At 38.1% G+C, this 14,723-nt stretch overlaps 1 protein-coding gene across 3 annotated transcripts in view; it reads right to left on the bottom strand.

Moving 5' to 3' along the window:
• The window catches only part of CADPS2 (calcium dependent secretion activator 2), a 1,413,577-nt gene that overhangs the window by 474,986 nt on the left and 923,868 nt on the right, over positions 1 to 14,723 (bottom strand). For all 3 annotated transcript variants that reach the window (XM_053716670.1, XM_053716668.1, XM_053716669.1), the window contains exon 17: positions 8,601 to 8,704. In XM_053716670.1, coding sequence (XP_053572645.1) covers positions 8,601 to 8,704 — 104 coding nt within the window. The remainder of the gene's footprint in view (positions 1 to 8,600; positions 8,705 to 14,723) is intronic.

Below are 14,723 nucleotides of genomic sequence, written 5' to 3'. Positions count from 1 at the left end.
GCAGGAGCTATCAAGATCACCGAGGCCCTCTCCTGCTTGATCCTGGCTACCAGCCTGGGAATGAGAGGAAACGGTGGAAACACATAAGCTAGGTTGAAGGTCCAAGGCGCTACTAATGCATCCACTAGAGTCGCCTTGGGATCCCTGGATCTGGACCCGTAGCAAGGAACCTTGAAGTTCTGACGAGATGCCATCAGATCCATGTCTGGAATGCCTCATAATTGAGTCAACTGGGCAAATATCTCCGGGTGGAGTTCCCACTCCCCCGGATGGAATGTCTGACGACTCAGATAATCCGCCTCCAAGTTTTCCACTCCTGGGATGTGGATCGCAGATAGGTGGCAGGAGTGATCCTCCGCCCATTTTATGATTTTGGTCACTTCTCTCATCGCCAGGGAACTCCTTGTTCCCCCCTGATGGTTGATGTAAGCAACAGTCGTCATGTTGTCTGATTGGAATCTTATGAATCTGTCCTTTGCTAGTTGAGGCCAAGCCCTGAGAGTATTGAATATCGCTCTCAGTTCCAGAATGTTTATCGGGAGAAGAGACTCTTCCCGAGACCATAGCCCCTGAGCTTTCAGGGAGTCCCAGACCGCGCCCCAGCCCACTAGACTGGCGTCGGTCGTGACGATGACCCACTCTGGTCTGCGGAAGCTCATTCCCTGGGACAGGTGATCCTGGGTTAGCCACCAACGGAGTGAGTCTCTGGTCTTCTGATCTACTTGAATCACTGGAGACAAGTCTGTATAGTCCCCATTCCACTGTTTCAGCATGCACAGTTGAAAATGGTCTTAGATGAATTCGCGCAAAAGGAACTATGTCCATTGCTGCAACCATCAACCCTACTACTTCCATGCACTGAGCTATGGAAGGTCGTGGAACAGAGTGAAGAACTTGACAAGCGTTTAGAAGTTTTGACTTTCTGACATCTGTCAGGAAAATCTTCATTTCTAAAGAATCTATTATTGTCCCCAAGAAAGGAACTCTTGTCGACGGAGACAGGGAACTTTTTTCTATGTTCACTTTCCATCCGTGAGATCTGAGAAAGGCCAGAACGATGTCTGTGTGAGCCTTTGCCTTTGAAAGAGACGACGCTTGTATCAGAATGTCGTCCAAGTAAGGTGCCACTGCAATGCCCCTTGGTCTTAGAACCGCTAGAAGGGACCCGAGTACCTTTGTGAAAATCCTTGGAGCAGTGGCTAGCCCAAATGGGAGAGCCACAAACTGGTAATGTTTGTCCAGAAAGGCGAACCTTAGGAACTGATGATGATCTTTGTGGATAGGAATATGTAGATACGCATCCTTTAGATCCACGGTAGTCATAAATTGACCCTCCTGGATTGTAGGTAAAATCGTTCGAATAGTTTCCATTTTGAACGATGGCACTCTGAGAAATTTGTTTAGGATCTTTAAATCCAGAATTGGTCTGAAAGTTCCCTCTTTTTTGGGAACTACAAACAGATTTGAGTAAAAACCCATTCCTTGTTCCACGATTGGAACTGGGTGTATCACTCCCATTTTTAACAGGTCTTCTACACAATGTAAGAATGCCTGTCTCTTTATTTGGTTTGAGGATAAGTGAGACATGTGGAACCTTCCCCTTGGGGGTAGCTCCTTGAATCCCAGAAGATAACCCTGAGAAACTATTTCTAGTGCCCAGGGGTCCTGAACATCTCTTGCCCAAGCCTGAGCAAAGAGAGAGAGTCTGCCCCCTACTAGATCCGGTCCCGGATCGGGGGCTACTCCTTCATGCTGTTTTGGTAGCAGCAGCAGGCTTCTTGGCCTGCTTACCCTTGTTCCAGCCTTGCATCGGTTTCCAAGCTGGTTTGGTTTGTGAAGCATTACCCTCATGTCTAGAGGCTGCAGAGTTGGAGGCCGGTCCGTTCCTGAAATTGCGAAAGGAACGAAAATTATACTTATTCTTGGCCTTGAAAGGCCTATCTTGTGGAAGGGCGTGGCCCTTACCCCCAGTGATGTCTGAGATAATCTCTTTCAATTCTGGCCCAAAAAGGGTTTTACCATTGAAAGGGATATTAAGCAATTTTGTCTTGGAAGATACATCCGCTGACCAAGACTTTAGCCAGAGCGCTCTGCGCGCCACAATTGCAAACCCTGAATTTTTCGCCGCTAATCTTGCTAACTGCAAAGCGGCATCTAAAATAAAGGAATTAGCTAACTTAAGTGCGTGAATTCTGTCCATAACCTCCTCATACGGAGTCTCTCTACTGAGCGACTTTTCTAGTTCCTTGAACCAGAACCACGCTTCTGTAGTGACAGGAATAATGCACGAAATAGGTTGCAGGAGGTAACCTTGCTGTATAAAAATCTTTTTAAGCAAACCCTCCAATTTTTTATCCATAGGATCTTTGAAAGCGCAATTATCCTTGATAGGAATAGTAGTGCGCTTGGCTAGTGTAGAAACTGCCCCCTCGACCTTAGGGACTGTCTGCCATAAGTCCTTTCTGGGGTCAACAATAGGAAATAATTTCTTAAATATAGGAGGGGCGACAAAAGGTATGCCGGGCTTCTCCCACTCCTTATTCACTATGTCCGCCACCCGCTTGGGTATAGGAAAAGCGTCGTGGTGCACCGGAACCTCTAGGAACTTGTCCATCTTGCACAATTTTTCTGGAATGACCAGGTTGTCACAATCATCCAGAGTAGATAACACCTCCTTATGCAGTGCGCGGAGATGCTCTAATTTAAATTTAAATGTCACAACATCAGGTTCTGCCTGTTGAGAAATTCTACTTGAATCAGAAATTTCCCCATCTGACAAAACCTCCCTCATGGCCACTTCAGATTGGTGTGAGGGTATGACAGAGCAATTATCATCAGCGCCCTCCTGCTCTACAGTGTTTAAAACAGAGCAATCGCGCTTTCTCTGAAATGCAGGCATTTTGGATAAAATATTTGCTATGGAGTTATCCATTACTGCCGTCAATTGTTGCATGGTAACAAGCATTGGCACGCTAGAAGTACTAGGGGTCTCCTGCGTGGGCAAAACTGGTGTAGACACAGAAGGAGATGATGTAGAACTATGTCTACTCCCTTCATCTGATGAATCATCTTGGGCAACTTTATTATCTGTGGCAGTACTGTCCTTACTTTGTTTGGACGCTATGGCACAATTATCACACAATTTTGAAGGGGGAGACACATTGGCTTCCATACATACAGAACATAGTTTATCTGAAGGCACAGACATGTTAAACAGGCTTAAACTTGTCAATAAAGTACAAAAAACGTTTTAAAACAAAACCGTTACTGTCTCTTTAAATTTTAAACAGGGCACACTTTATTACTGAATATGTGAAAAACTATGAAGGAATTGTTCAAATTTAACCAAATTTTCACCACAGTGTCTTAAAGCATTCAAAGCATTGCACCCCAAATTTCAGACCTTTAACCCTTAAAATGAGGAAACCGGAGCCGGTTACAGTTTTAACCCCTCTACAGTCCCAGCTACAGCCTTTGCTGCGACTTTACCAAACCCAGGGGGGTATACGATACCAAGTGAAGCCTTCTAGGAACCTTTTCAACTACTTTCAGACCCACACACATGCAGCTGCATGTACTGCTCTCAAAAGTAACTGCGCAGTAATGGCGCGAAAATGAGGCTCTGCCTACTACAGAGAAGGCCCTTCCTGACTGGGAAGGTGTCTAAACCAGTGCCTGACGTAAAAAAATGTTCCCCAAAGTTTATAAAGTGTGAATTTCAACATAAAGCTGTATAAAATGCCCAAATAAAGCAATCGATCTAGCCCATAAAAGTGTCTACCAGTTTTATAGCCCATATATTAAGCCCTTTATTCTGTTTGAGACTAAGAAAATGGCTTACCGGTCCCCATGAGGGGAAATGACAGCCTTCCAGCATTACACAGTCTTGTTAGAAATATGGCTAGTCATACCTTAAGCAGAAAAGTCTGCCAACTGTTTCCCCCAACTGAAGTTATCTCATCTCAACAGTCCTATGTGGAAACAGCAAACGATTTTAGTTACTGCTGCTAAAATCATATTCATCTCACAAACAGAACTCTTCATCTTTTTCTGTTTCAGGGTAAATAGTACAATAAAAAACTACAACTAATCACCACATACTCTTCACCATCTCCGTGGAGATGCTGCTTGTTCAGCGGCAAAGAAAATGACTGGGGTGGGCGGAGCCTAGGAGGGACTATATGGACAGCTTTTGCTGTGCTCTTTGCCATTTCCTGTTGGGGAAGAGAATATTACCACAAGTTATGGATGACGCCGTGGACCGGACACACCAATGTTGGAGAAATGGTACCAATAAATTTTACAGGTGAGGGTCAGATCTGTAACATGAAGCCAAATTTGAGGGTCACAACAAAAAAATGGCAGAAACAAATAAGCAAATAAAAAACAGAATGGCTAAACAGGAAAAAATGTTTGCTCTGGAACGGCCAAGCTAGAGTCCAGACCTAAAACTAAGTGAGATGTTAGTCTTGCAAGGAGTCCAAAAAATGATCAATGACCTAAAGCTATTTTGTTAGAAGGAACCATTGTGCAAGTCAAATAACCATCATGCCAATTAAATCAGCAGCTACAGTAGAGGTGATAACTGTTTAAGGAGGTTCTTCCTGTTACTAAATACAAGGATTTTTTCTAATCAAGGAAGTGACTATTACAATTAAGCGTTCACTATTGACAAGAAGTACAATGTTCAAATGATACTGAACATATTTTTGGTTCACTTAGACTTGGCGGCAGTGCCGGTTCCTTATTATGAGGGGGGCATACTCCTGGGTTTAGCTGCAGGTGTTCCATTGGTGGGGACAGGATAGGTGAAGGCATAGGCAGGGGAAGGTGGAGTTGTAGTATGTGGCCTGCCTAAAAGGACAGGGGAAAGGATTAGTAATTATTAACCCTTTAACTCTCCTCCTAAAGCCAAAGGGAGAGTAAAATAGAAGATTGGAGAGTTCTGCACCCCTTGCTCCCACCCTGGAACCACCATTGCTTAGCAGATGATCAAACCAAATTTTTAGAAATAATTAATACATAAAATCAAATGTGTTTACAGATAGTCATTTTAAACATACTACTTATATACACACATATTAATGATATGTCCTACGTAATATGTCATTTGTGGTTTACATCATTTATTTCCATATACTTTACTGTAGTACACAACTTGTAGTAACTAAAAACATGCAATAGCGACAAATTCCAGTTAAGGAATCACATACCTCTTTTCCCTATGAAATCCATGCAATTAAAATGTATGCAAATAGAAAAAAGGTCAAAAGATTAGAAAGTAAAACTATAATAAGCAATCCATAAAAAAACTGCACCAATTACATTTTAGTATATATATATATATATATATATACATATATATATATATATATATATATATATATATATATATATATATATATATATATATATATATATATATATATAAATATATATATATATATAAGCTAAACAGCAACATATTATTAATATAAAACATAAGGTATGTTCAATTTTGTTTGCTCTTTTCAGTATATAAAAGAGTAATTATCTAATGCACAATTTTAACATTTAACCACTTCAGTGCTGAGCCAAATTACACAACTGTGGTTATAAATCTTCAACAGAGAGTTAGAAAAATGCATTATTTTTAATTAAAATTTTGATAACATTATAAATATTGTGTGTGTTTGTGCTTTAATTCTATAGTAAAAAAAAGTAGGGGCTATCCTCATATAAATAAGGGTGTTTTAATATATGTATATAACTTTGATCTACACATATGAGCTACCATGAGCCCTTACTCAAATAAATGCCCATATATTTACATTAATTTACATTAAAACTTATATAGGGAATTGTTTTAAAAAGGGGCTTCTGACCTTTAAACAAGACAAGGGGTCTTGGGGGTCTCTCTGTCTTTTTGATTACCTGTTATAAGTTCATAGAGACCCCTAGCGTGCAAAAAGTGTTTTTTTTATTATTCTTAAACTCTATGACCTCCTATTCATACACAGTTTGAAAGATTAGGTGATTGCCTTTTAACCATTTGGTTTATGAGTGGTTTTTTTATTACTTACTCCCTAATCTAGATCCCTTGTAACTGGCACTACTTGTGGGTTTCCAGGGCATGGTGACGTCACCGTCATCTCTGGATTTCCCTGGTGATGCCGATCTGCTCTGCTACCACAAAGTAGGCTTTAAAGGGACATGATACCAAAACATTGAAGCACTTGTAAGTGTTGCAGCATAGCTGTAAAAACCTGACTAGAAAATATCACATGAACATCTCATCAGAATTTTACAGTAATGCTGCATTATACATTCAAGTGATTTAGCATATGAGTATTATGTCCCTTTAAGTGTGCAAAAGGAGATCAGCACAAAAAGCTACCACCCCCGATCAACACTTAAAGAGTTATTATTTAATATTTAAAACCGTAACAATGTCAAAAAATTTTATTAGCTATGGGAAATCTTTATTGGTTTTTATGAGAAGATGGGTTGTGTCTAAAATCATTTCAGCTTTGAAATAAAGTAAAGTTATTACATACAACATTTTTGACAGAAAATGTGAATATAAATACACTGATTAAAAGACACCTTTTAAAATACATCGTAGAGTTCACTGAAAAGACAAAAATCTAAATAAACTTGATACATAAGATTACATTAAAAACTATAATGGTTATATTATTTACAGTACAGTATGTGTTAACAAACAAATCCTTATCAGACGTAAGTTTTTTGTTAAGAGACATAGAACTCAGTTGTTTTTTTCTTTCATGATTCAAATTGTAAACAACTTTCAATTTACTTATATACTTTGTTCTCTTGGCATCCTTGGTTGAAAAGGATACCAGGGTACCTAGGTAGGCTCTGGAGCTGCTGATTGGTGGCCTCATGTTACTGGGTCACTCAATGTGTTCAGCTAACTCTCAGAAGTGCATTGCTGCTTCTTCATCAAAGGATACAAAGATAATAAAACAAAATAGGCAATAAAAGTAAAATTGAAAATTGTTTCAATCGTATTCTCTATCTGAATAATGAAAGAAACATTTTGGGTTTCATGTCTCTTTAAACAGGAAAAACTACAAAACACTTAAAATCCATAAAATACTAGACTGTTACCCAGTCATGAAGTTTTAGCAGAATTATCTACTTTACCATATAAAAAAAAAAATAGAAGATTGACAGCAATTTTTTTTTCCTTCTTTTTGCGAAGAGTGTTTTTTTTTTCTCCTGGGAACTATTTTCATATTTTAGAGACAGATGTTTCTTCAACGAAAAATAAAATTTAAAGACCAGATTCACACTTGGCATATGTAAGCTAAAAACTCATTTCTGTTGTGTGAGATAAAGGCAGATGTTTTAATGAATTATTTCATTAACTATACAACAGTTTTTTCCCAATGATTAACTTAAGGAGTAATTATTTTTTTTCCCCTTCATTTCAGATCTATTTATTTAAGTTATGGTTGAGATAAAACTGTGAGATTAAAATCCTCCATTTCATAAAAGTAAGAACCACAAAGATAATTCATGGCCAATTAGCACATCTAGGAACGTATCCCTGCTTCACTTCTCACAGATGTGATCTCTATACATTGTTACAAATGCACCAGAGAACTCTGGGTAAGATATGCAAAGTAGATATACAATATCTCACCGCTTTTGTTTCCATACTGTGTCTAAACACAAAATCCACTTTATGTGTTAAATGCAGCAAAATCAAAACCACTTTTAGACAGCTGTTTGAAGCTCACTATTTTGCATATCTTACAGAGAGTGCATTGCTATGAATGTACCCTGTAAATAAGCTTCACTTATCAGCACACCAAACTATATTCTGATGATGAGAGTTAAAGGGACAGTCTAGTCCAAAACAAACTTTCATTATTCAGATAGGGCATGTAATTTTAAACAATTTTCCCTTTTACTTCTATCACCAATTTTGCTTTGTTCTCTTGGTATTCTTAGTTAAAAGCTAAATCTAGGAGGTTCATATGCTAATTTCTAAGCCCTTAAATACCACCTCTTAGCTCAGGGCATTTTTACAGTTTTTCACCACTAGAGGAAGTTAGTTCATGTGTGCCATATAGATAACACTGTGCTCACGCGCGTGGAGTTTCCTAGGAGCCAACACTGATTGGTTCAAGTGCAAGTCTTTTAAAAGAACTGAAATAAGGGGGCAGTCTGCAGAGGCTTAGATACAAGATAATCACAGAGGTAAAAAGTATATTAATATAACTGTGTTGGTTATGCAAAACTAGGGAATTGGTAATAAAGGGATTATCTATCTTTTAAAACAATAAATATTCTGGTGTAGACTGTCCCTTTAATGAGCTTGAAACAGCTGTCCAGAATGAGTTTTTCTGCATTTACCACATAGGAGGATTCTGTGGTCAAACATATTATGGAAGCAACAACGTTGTATATCTTACCCAGAGTTCTCTGGTGCATTGGTAGTAATGTATAAAGAACACTTTTATGGGAAGGCAAGTGGTGATATTTGTGTAGATGTGGTAATTGAGTATGCAATAATCTTTGTGGTTTTCACATCTATTTCAAAATACAGACACTACTAGTTCACTAAAACAGTTTGTAAATATAAGTACCTCAGAATGATGTTCCTCATTTTGCTGTAGAACTTCAATGCACAGTTCGGCTAGATGCAAGACATCTTCAAGTTTTTTAGCTGGATTTTCTTGATTCATAGACTCTGTAAGAAAAAAAAAATAAACAGCGATATAAATTAAATATATTAATTACTGGCCACCCATGAGTTTAATAGTCTGAAACAAAACCAAAAAATACATGGCCATTATACATAGTTTTTTTAAACAAGAACAACAAAAAGGTCATTTTTAAATGGAAAGTCTCTATATAAAATGTTTAATTAGCAGTAGTTTAAAAAAACAAAACAAAAATCTATGTCCTTTCATTATTTATTTTTCCCCATTTCCTATAATTTATGTCTGAAACCTGTTGGGTTTTCCACTTCTGAAAACCTGAAGTACACACTCTACAAGCCTAGTCTTGTCACATAGGGGCGTATTTATCAAACTCCGTATGGAGCTTGAGGCCTTCAAGCTCGCCGGAAACAGAAGTTATGAAGCAGCGGTCTAAAGACCACTGCTCCATAAGGGGTCCGCCTGCTCTGAGGCGGCGGACAGAAATCAACCTGATTGAATACGATCGGGTTGATTGACGCCCCTGCAGGGGGCAGCATTGCACCAGCAGTTCACAAGAACTGCTGGTGCAATTATAAATGGAGACAGTGTATGCTGTTAGCATTTATCGATGTGTAGATATGTGCAGTGGACATGATACGCTACTTCATATCATGTCCACTCGCACATTGATATATATGCCCTATATATAGCCTTTCCTTATTGGCAGAAATGTTGAAATAAGGAACTGCAAAAAAACACTAAATGTATGCGTATCTGATATACAAATATTCCCAAAGCTCTAAGAGCACATAATGCCTCCCACCTCTCTGGTATTCTAGTCTGACATATAGCCAAGAAGGGAGAGGCAGAAAGGTAGGAAAGGACAAAAGTAGGGAAAATGAGGAAAACAAGGCGCAAAATAAAACTGCTGACAGAAAAAAAAAAAAAATAGTGTAAAAAATAAAAATGGATAGGTCTCATGGACTCTCATCACCATAACACATTAATTTATTAGGTTAGTATAGAAAAAAAATCATAAGGTGGTGTAAATCATTGAGATATTACTCCTGGGAACTCATACCCAAGCTATGAAATCTATAAGTAATTGGATGAGACAATGTTTTTAAGGCAGGCACCTAATTACCAGACACTGCTGCCTAAAAGGGATTTTCTACTAAACATATCAAAATGGTAGAATTTAGAGACAGTACATTGTTGCCTTGGAAATGTATTCAATATAAGTCTCATTCTTGAAAATCCAAGAAGAGAACTGATCTAGAAAAATGAGCAATAATGTGTTTTGGAAAAACTATTTAACCTCCAAGTAAACCTTGGTAATCAGGAGATTTATCTGAACAAATCACTGTAGCATGAAACTGAAAAAGCCAAAATGTGACTCTTTTAAGATTTAGCAGATAAGTCATTATCCAAACAGTCTTGCAAAAATAAACATTCTTGGAATTTTAAAAGAATGCCAATTTAAACCCTAGTTTTCATGTCAGGAAAGAAACAACTTTCCAAGTAATTTGAAAATTTTCCCTTGTAACAGTCTTTCTGGTCTGAAATAAGGAGCTCAATACAGCATCAACGAAACCTAAAATAAGTATTAAATCTGTAATCCATCAAGGAGAGACTCTTGAGATTTTGATGACTGGAGAAAGCTTGACATCTGAATCAGATTTGTAAACCAAGTTCTTCGGGACCTGACTGGAGCAGTTAGATTAATAAAGAATGCTATATTCAATTCAAACTATGACTCTTGTTAACAGAAGTCATCAGGTCTATGTCTGTGAGATATTATTTGTCCACAAATCTAGTAGAAACATACTTGAAGGAGAAAACATTCCTGTGGAAGGGATTACCGTCTAAGAAAATTTGCTTTCCACATTTCCTTACTAGGATGCAAAATATAGAATTTCCAATTAAAAAACCTTGATATTTCCTTCATTACTATGGAACAGGAAATTCCTTCTTGACAATGGATTTAAGCTACATTTTTTTTTTTTTTTTTTTTTTTTAATTTTTAAATGCTTTATTGAAATAATTAAAACATATACATAACAAAAAGGGAGTTTACAAGAAGTCTCCCTGACAATCAAGAATCAAGAATATAAGTAAAAGAACAGAAATAAAAACAAAAACATAGAATCAGTATTACATCAATGAAATCGATACATGATAGTCAGTACAGTTTACTCAATATAGAAGGGTTTACATATTAATCTATTTTCTTTCTCTCTTCCAGTATATCCTCTTTTCCCATGTATTTTTGGACCAATTTATATTGTCCCTTTAGTTTTAGCCGCTCTATATATAAACAATTTCTATGAATCTCTATTTTCCCCTATGTTAAAGATGAGGGCTAGAGATTTCCCGTATTCAATACTGCTCTTAATCTATCTATAGGTGCAGCTATTTTAGTGACGCTTCATATTCCTCCCAATAGAATTTCATGGAGTAATAAAAGTCTAGTCTGTTAGTTTGGTGGAAGTGATATTTTTCTAGGAGCAGCAATCTAGTAACATTGGCTCTCCACTCTGTCATTGTCGGGATTTGTGCCGTTTTCCATAGTCTGGGGATTAATTGCTTGGCTCCACTAATCATCATATAGAATAGTGTTAGTCTGTAGTGGCATGGGATTTTCGGTGGCTTATTAAAGAGGAATATTTTGGGGTCTAGTATCTGATTCTGAGCTACAATTGTTGAGATTTCTTTATTCACTCCTTCCCAATATTCTACAATATACGGACAACTCCACCATACATGTGACAATGTGCCATCTTGCCCGCATCCTCTCCAGCATAGTTTGTCAGTCAGTGGAAACATTTTGTTTAGCCTTACAGGATATAGATACCATCTGGTTAATATTTTCATGTTTGTTTCTGTAATGCTCATGGATGAGGGTGACCTCCCCATATGTTTGAAAATGGTTTGCCATTCTTTAGGAGTAATTGTGATATCTAGCTCTGCTTCCCAGTGTCTAGTATAGCGTGGAAGATGCTTCGTGTGGGTATCTAGTAGAATCCTATAAGACATTGAGAGGCCTCTTTTAGTGAGACCTTGGGAATGGCATAAGGTCTCATAGGGTGATAGTTGTCTAGTGAGATCTAGTTTGTTCGTGTTAGTTTGTATATAGTGTGATATCTGAAAATATGAATACCAATTTTGTTCTATCATTGGTGTCTTATCTTTCATTTCTGCCTCAGGTATCAGTTTACCATTGTTAAGGATTGTGCAGAGTGGGAGTAATGAGTGTATTGATGCAGGAAGCGCTTTATTTTTTATTTGTAGTGATGGAATATCGGGATTTGACAAGAGGGGGGTGAGCGGTGAGGGTATGCTGGAAGGTGTAGTCGCTCCTCTAAGCAGTTTGTCCCAAGTGTTAAAAGTTTCAAGGATTATACTAGAGGACTGTGGGGAGAGGTGTCTCTTTGTTTTATGTAGCCAACAATAGCTGCTTAGGGCCACACTGTTAGCCAAATTGTGTTCTAGTTCCACCCATTCTTTATGGTCAGTGTGCTTACTCCAGTCTATTATTCTAGTCAGATGTATAGCTATCCTATAATAGGATAGGTTTGGGACCCCCAACCCCCCATTATCCCGGTCTCGGTACATATAATTTCTAGCTAGTCTAGGTTGTTTGTTACGCCATATAAATTTGAAAGCGAGATTTTGTAGAGTCCTAATGTATGTTTCAGGCAGTTGCACTGGCAAGGTTTGGAATATGTAAAGTATTTTCGGCAGCATGGTCATTTTGAATGAATGGATGCGACCTAGCCAAGAGAGGGGTTTCGGACACCAATTATGAAACTCTATCTGCAAATCTTTTAACAGTTTTTGATAATTTAGTAAAAACAATTCCTGTGGGGATTTAGCTATTTGTATCCCTAAATATTTTATAGTCTTCAGTCGTACAGGGAATCCGTACCTGGATTCTATCTGTTTAATTTCTGCTTCAGGGATCCCTACATTTAATAGTTCCGACTTAGTATTATTTATTTTATAAAAGGACAGTGCTCCGAATGTGTCACATTCATCTTTCAGTGCTTCCAAAGAGCTGATGGGTGATGTAAGTGTTAGTAGCACATCATCAGCGTAAAGTGACATCTTATACTCTTTATTGTTTATTTTTAGCCCCTTAATTTCCTTATTCTGCCTTATTCTGGATGCTAATATTTCCATAGCTAAAACAAATAAAATCGGGGATAGAGGGCAACCCTGTCGTGTTCCATTATGAATATGCACTATATCTGAAAGGGAGTCATTTAATTTTATGCGGGCAACGGGGCAGGTGTACAGTGCCAGTATTCGATCAATCGCAATTGTACCAAATCCAAATTTATATAGGGTTTCTCGTAGAAAAGACCAATTTAACCTGTCAAAGGCCTTTTCTGCATCTATTGCCAAAAAGGCCGTTGGGATCTCGTGGGTCTGCGCGAATTCTAATAGATTTAGTACCTTAATGGTGTTATCACGTGCCTCCCTATGAGGTACAAAGCCCACTTGGTTCAAGTGTATCAGTTGCGGCAAGAAGATATTAATACGTGTCGCAATAATTCTGGCGAATATTTTTAAATCCACATTTAGGAGTGAGATTGGTCTAAAATTTGGGGGTCTATCGCTAGATTTCCCTGGTTTTGGTATGACCGAGATTTGAGCCTCCAGCATTGATTGGGGAAATTGGGTCTTATCGTTTATATTGTTAAAGATTATTTTTAAATGCGGAACCAAAATGTGTTGGAATTTTTTATAATATTTTACTGAGAGGCCATCAGGCCCCGGGCTTTTTCCGCTGTTTAATTGGGAAATGGCTTTTTTTATTTCCGACTCTAAGATCGGGGTGTCCATTGACTCTTTTTGATCATCAGTCAATCGTGGCACCTGCACCGAATCTAAATATGAGGATATGGCCAGCGGGGGTGCACCTTGTTTCTCTGTACTTCTTATGTCATATAAACCCCTGTAATAAGTTTCAAATTGTTTCATTATATCTGGGGTGGTGTGTACTATCTTGCCTTCCTGTGTTTTAATGCTGTGTATATATGTTTTAAGTTTCCTCATCTTCAATGAGCGAGCAAGCATTTTGCCTGCCCTGTTACTTTCAAAATGAAATTTTTGCTTAGTGCGTTGTGCCATTAGGTTATATTCCTTGAGGAGCAGGGTCTGTAGTTCTTTCCTTAGTTGTTGCATCTGAGTGTATATCTGTGTATCTTTAGGGTTTTGTTTGTGTGCGTATTCCGTCCTCGTCAGAGTTTGAGACAGGTTCAAATACTGCTGTCTATCCGTTTTATTTATATGTGACTTTATCTTTATAAATTCTCCTCTCATGTAACATTTGTGTGCTTCCCATACAATATATGGGTCGCTTTCTTCTATAGTGTTGAAGGTAAAGTATTCGGTGAGTGCGTGTGTGGTTTGTTCAAGGAGAGTTTTTGAGTCTAGCAGAGTATCGTCTAATTTCCATGTGTAGGGATGAATTGGTAGGTTTGGCCATTTAAATTGTGTGATAACTGCCGAATGATCCGACCAACTGGTATGAGAAATTCTAGATGTTTGTGTGAGCATTAAGCCGTCAGCGTTCGTAAGTGTATAGTCAATTCTACTATAGGTGTGGTGTGGGTGTGAGAAGAACGTGTAATCTCTCCTGTCTATATGTAGAAGTCTCCAAATGTCATGTAGGTTGCAATCTTTTAACATTTTCCCTAGGAACCTAGTAGTTTTGTTGGGGGCATTGTTGCTAGGGTTTGAAGTATCTATCACTGGATTTAGAGAAATATTAAAATCACCTCCCACCACCAGCACTCCCTTTGTTATGTCTATAATTTTGTTAAATGTCTTCTTGAAAAACTGTCTTTGTTTGGAGTTTGGTGCATATATATTGACTAGGGTTGTCGGGATACCATAAAGGAGGCCAAAGACCCCCAAAAATCTGCCTTCTGTGTCTTTGCTTGTCTGTATATGTTTGAAAGGTATATCCCTATGGAGCAATATACTTACTCCATTTTTTTTAGTTGTAGCTGAGCTATGGTAGTGTTGGGTGAACTGGTTCCCTAAATATTTTGGTTC

The sequence above is a fragment of the Bombina bombina genome, chromosome 6, assembly GCF_027579735.1.
Source record: "Bombina bombina isolate aBomBom1 chromosome 6, aBomBom1.pri, whole genome shotgun sequence".
Lineage (NCBI taxonomy): Eukaryota > Metazoa > Chordata > Amphibia > Anura > Bombinatoridae > Bombina > Bombina bombina.
The sequence above is the reverse complement of the archived record's forward strand: the minus strand, read 5'-3'. Positions and strand labels throughout refer to the sequence as shown.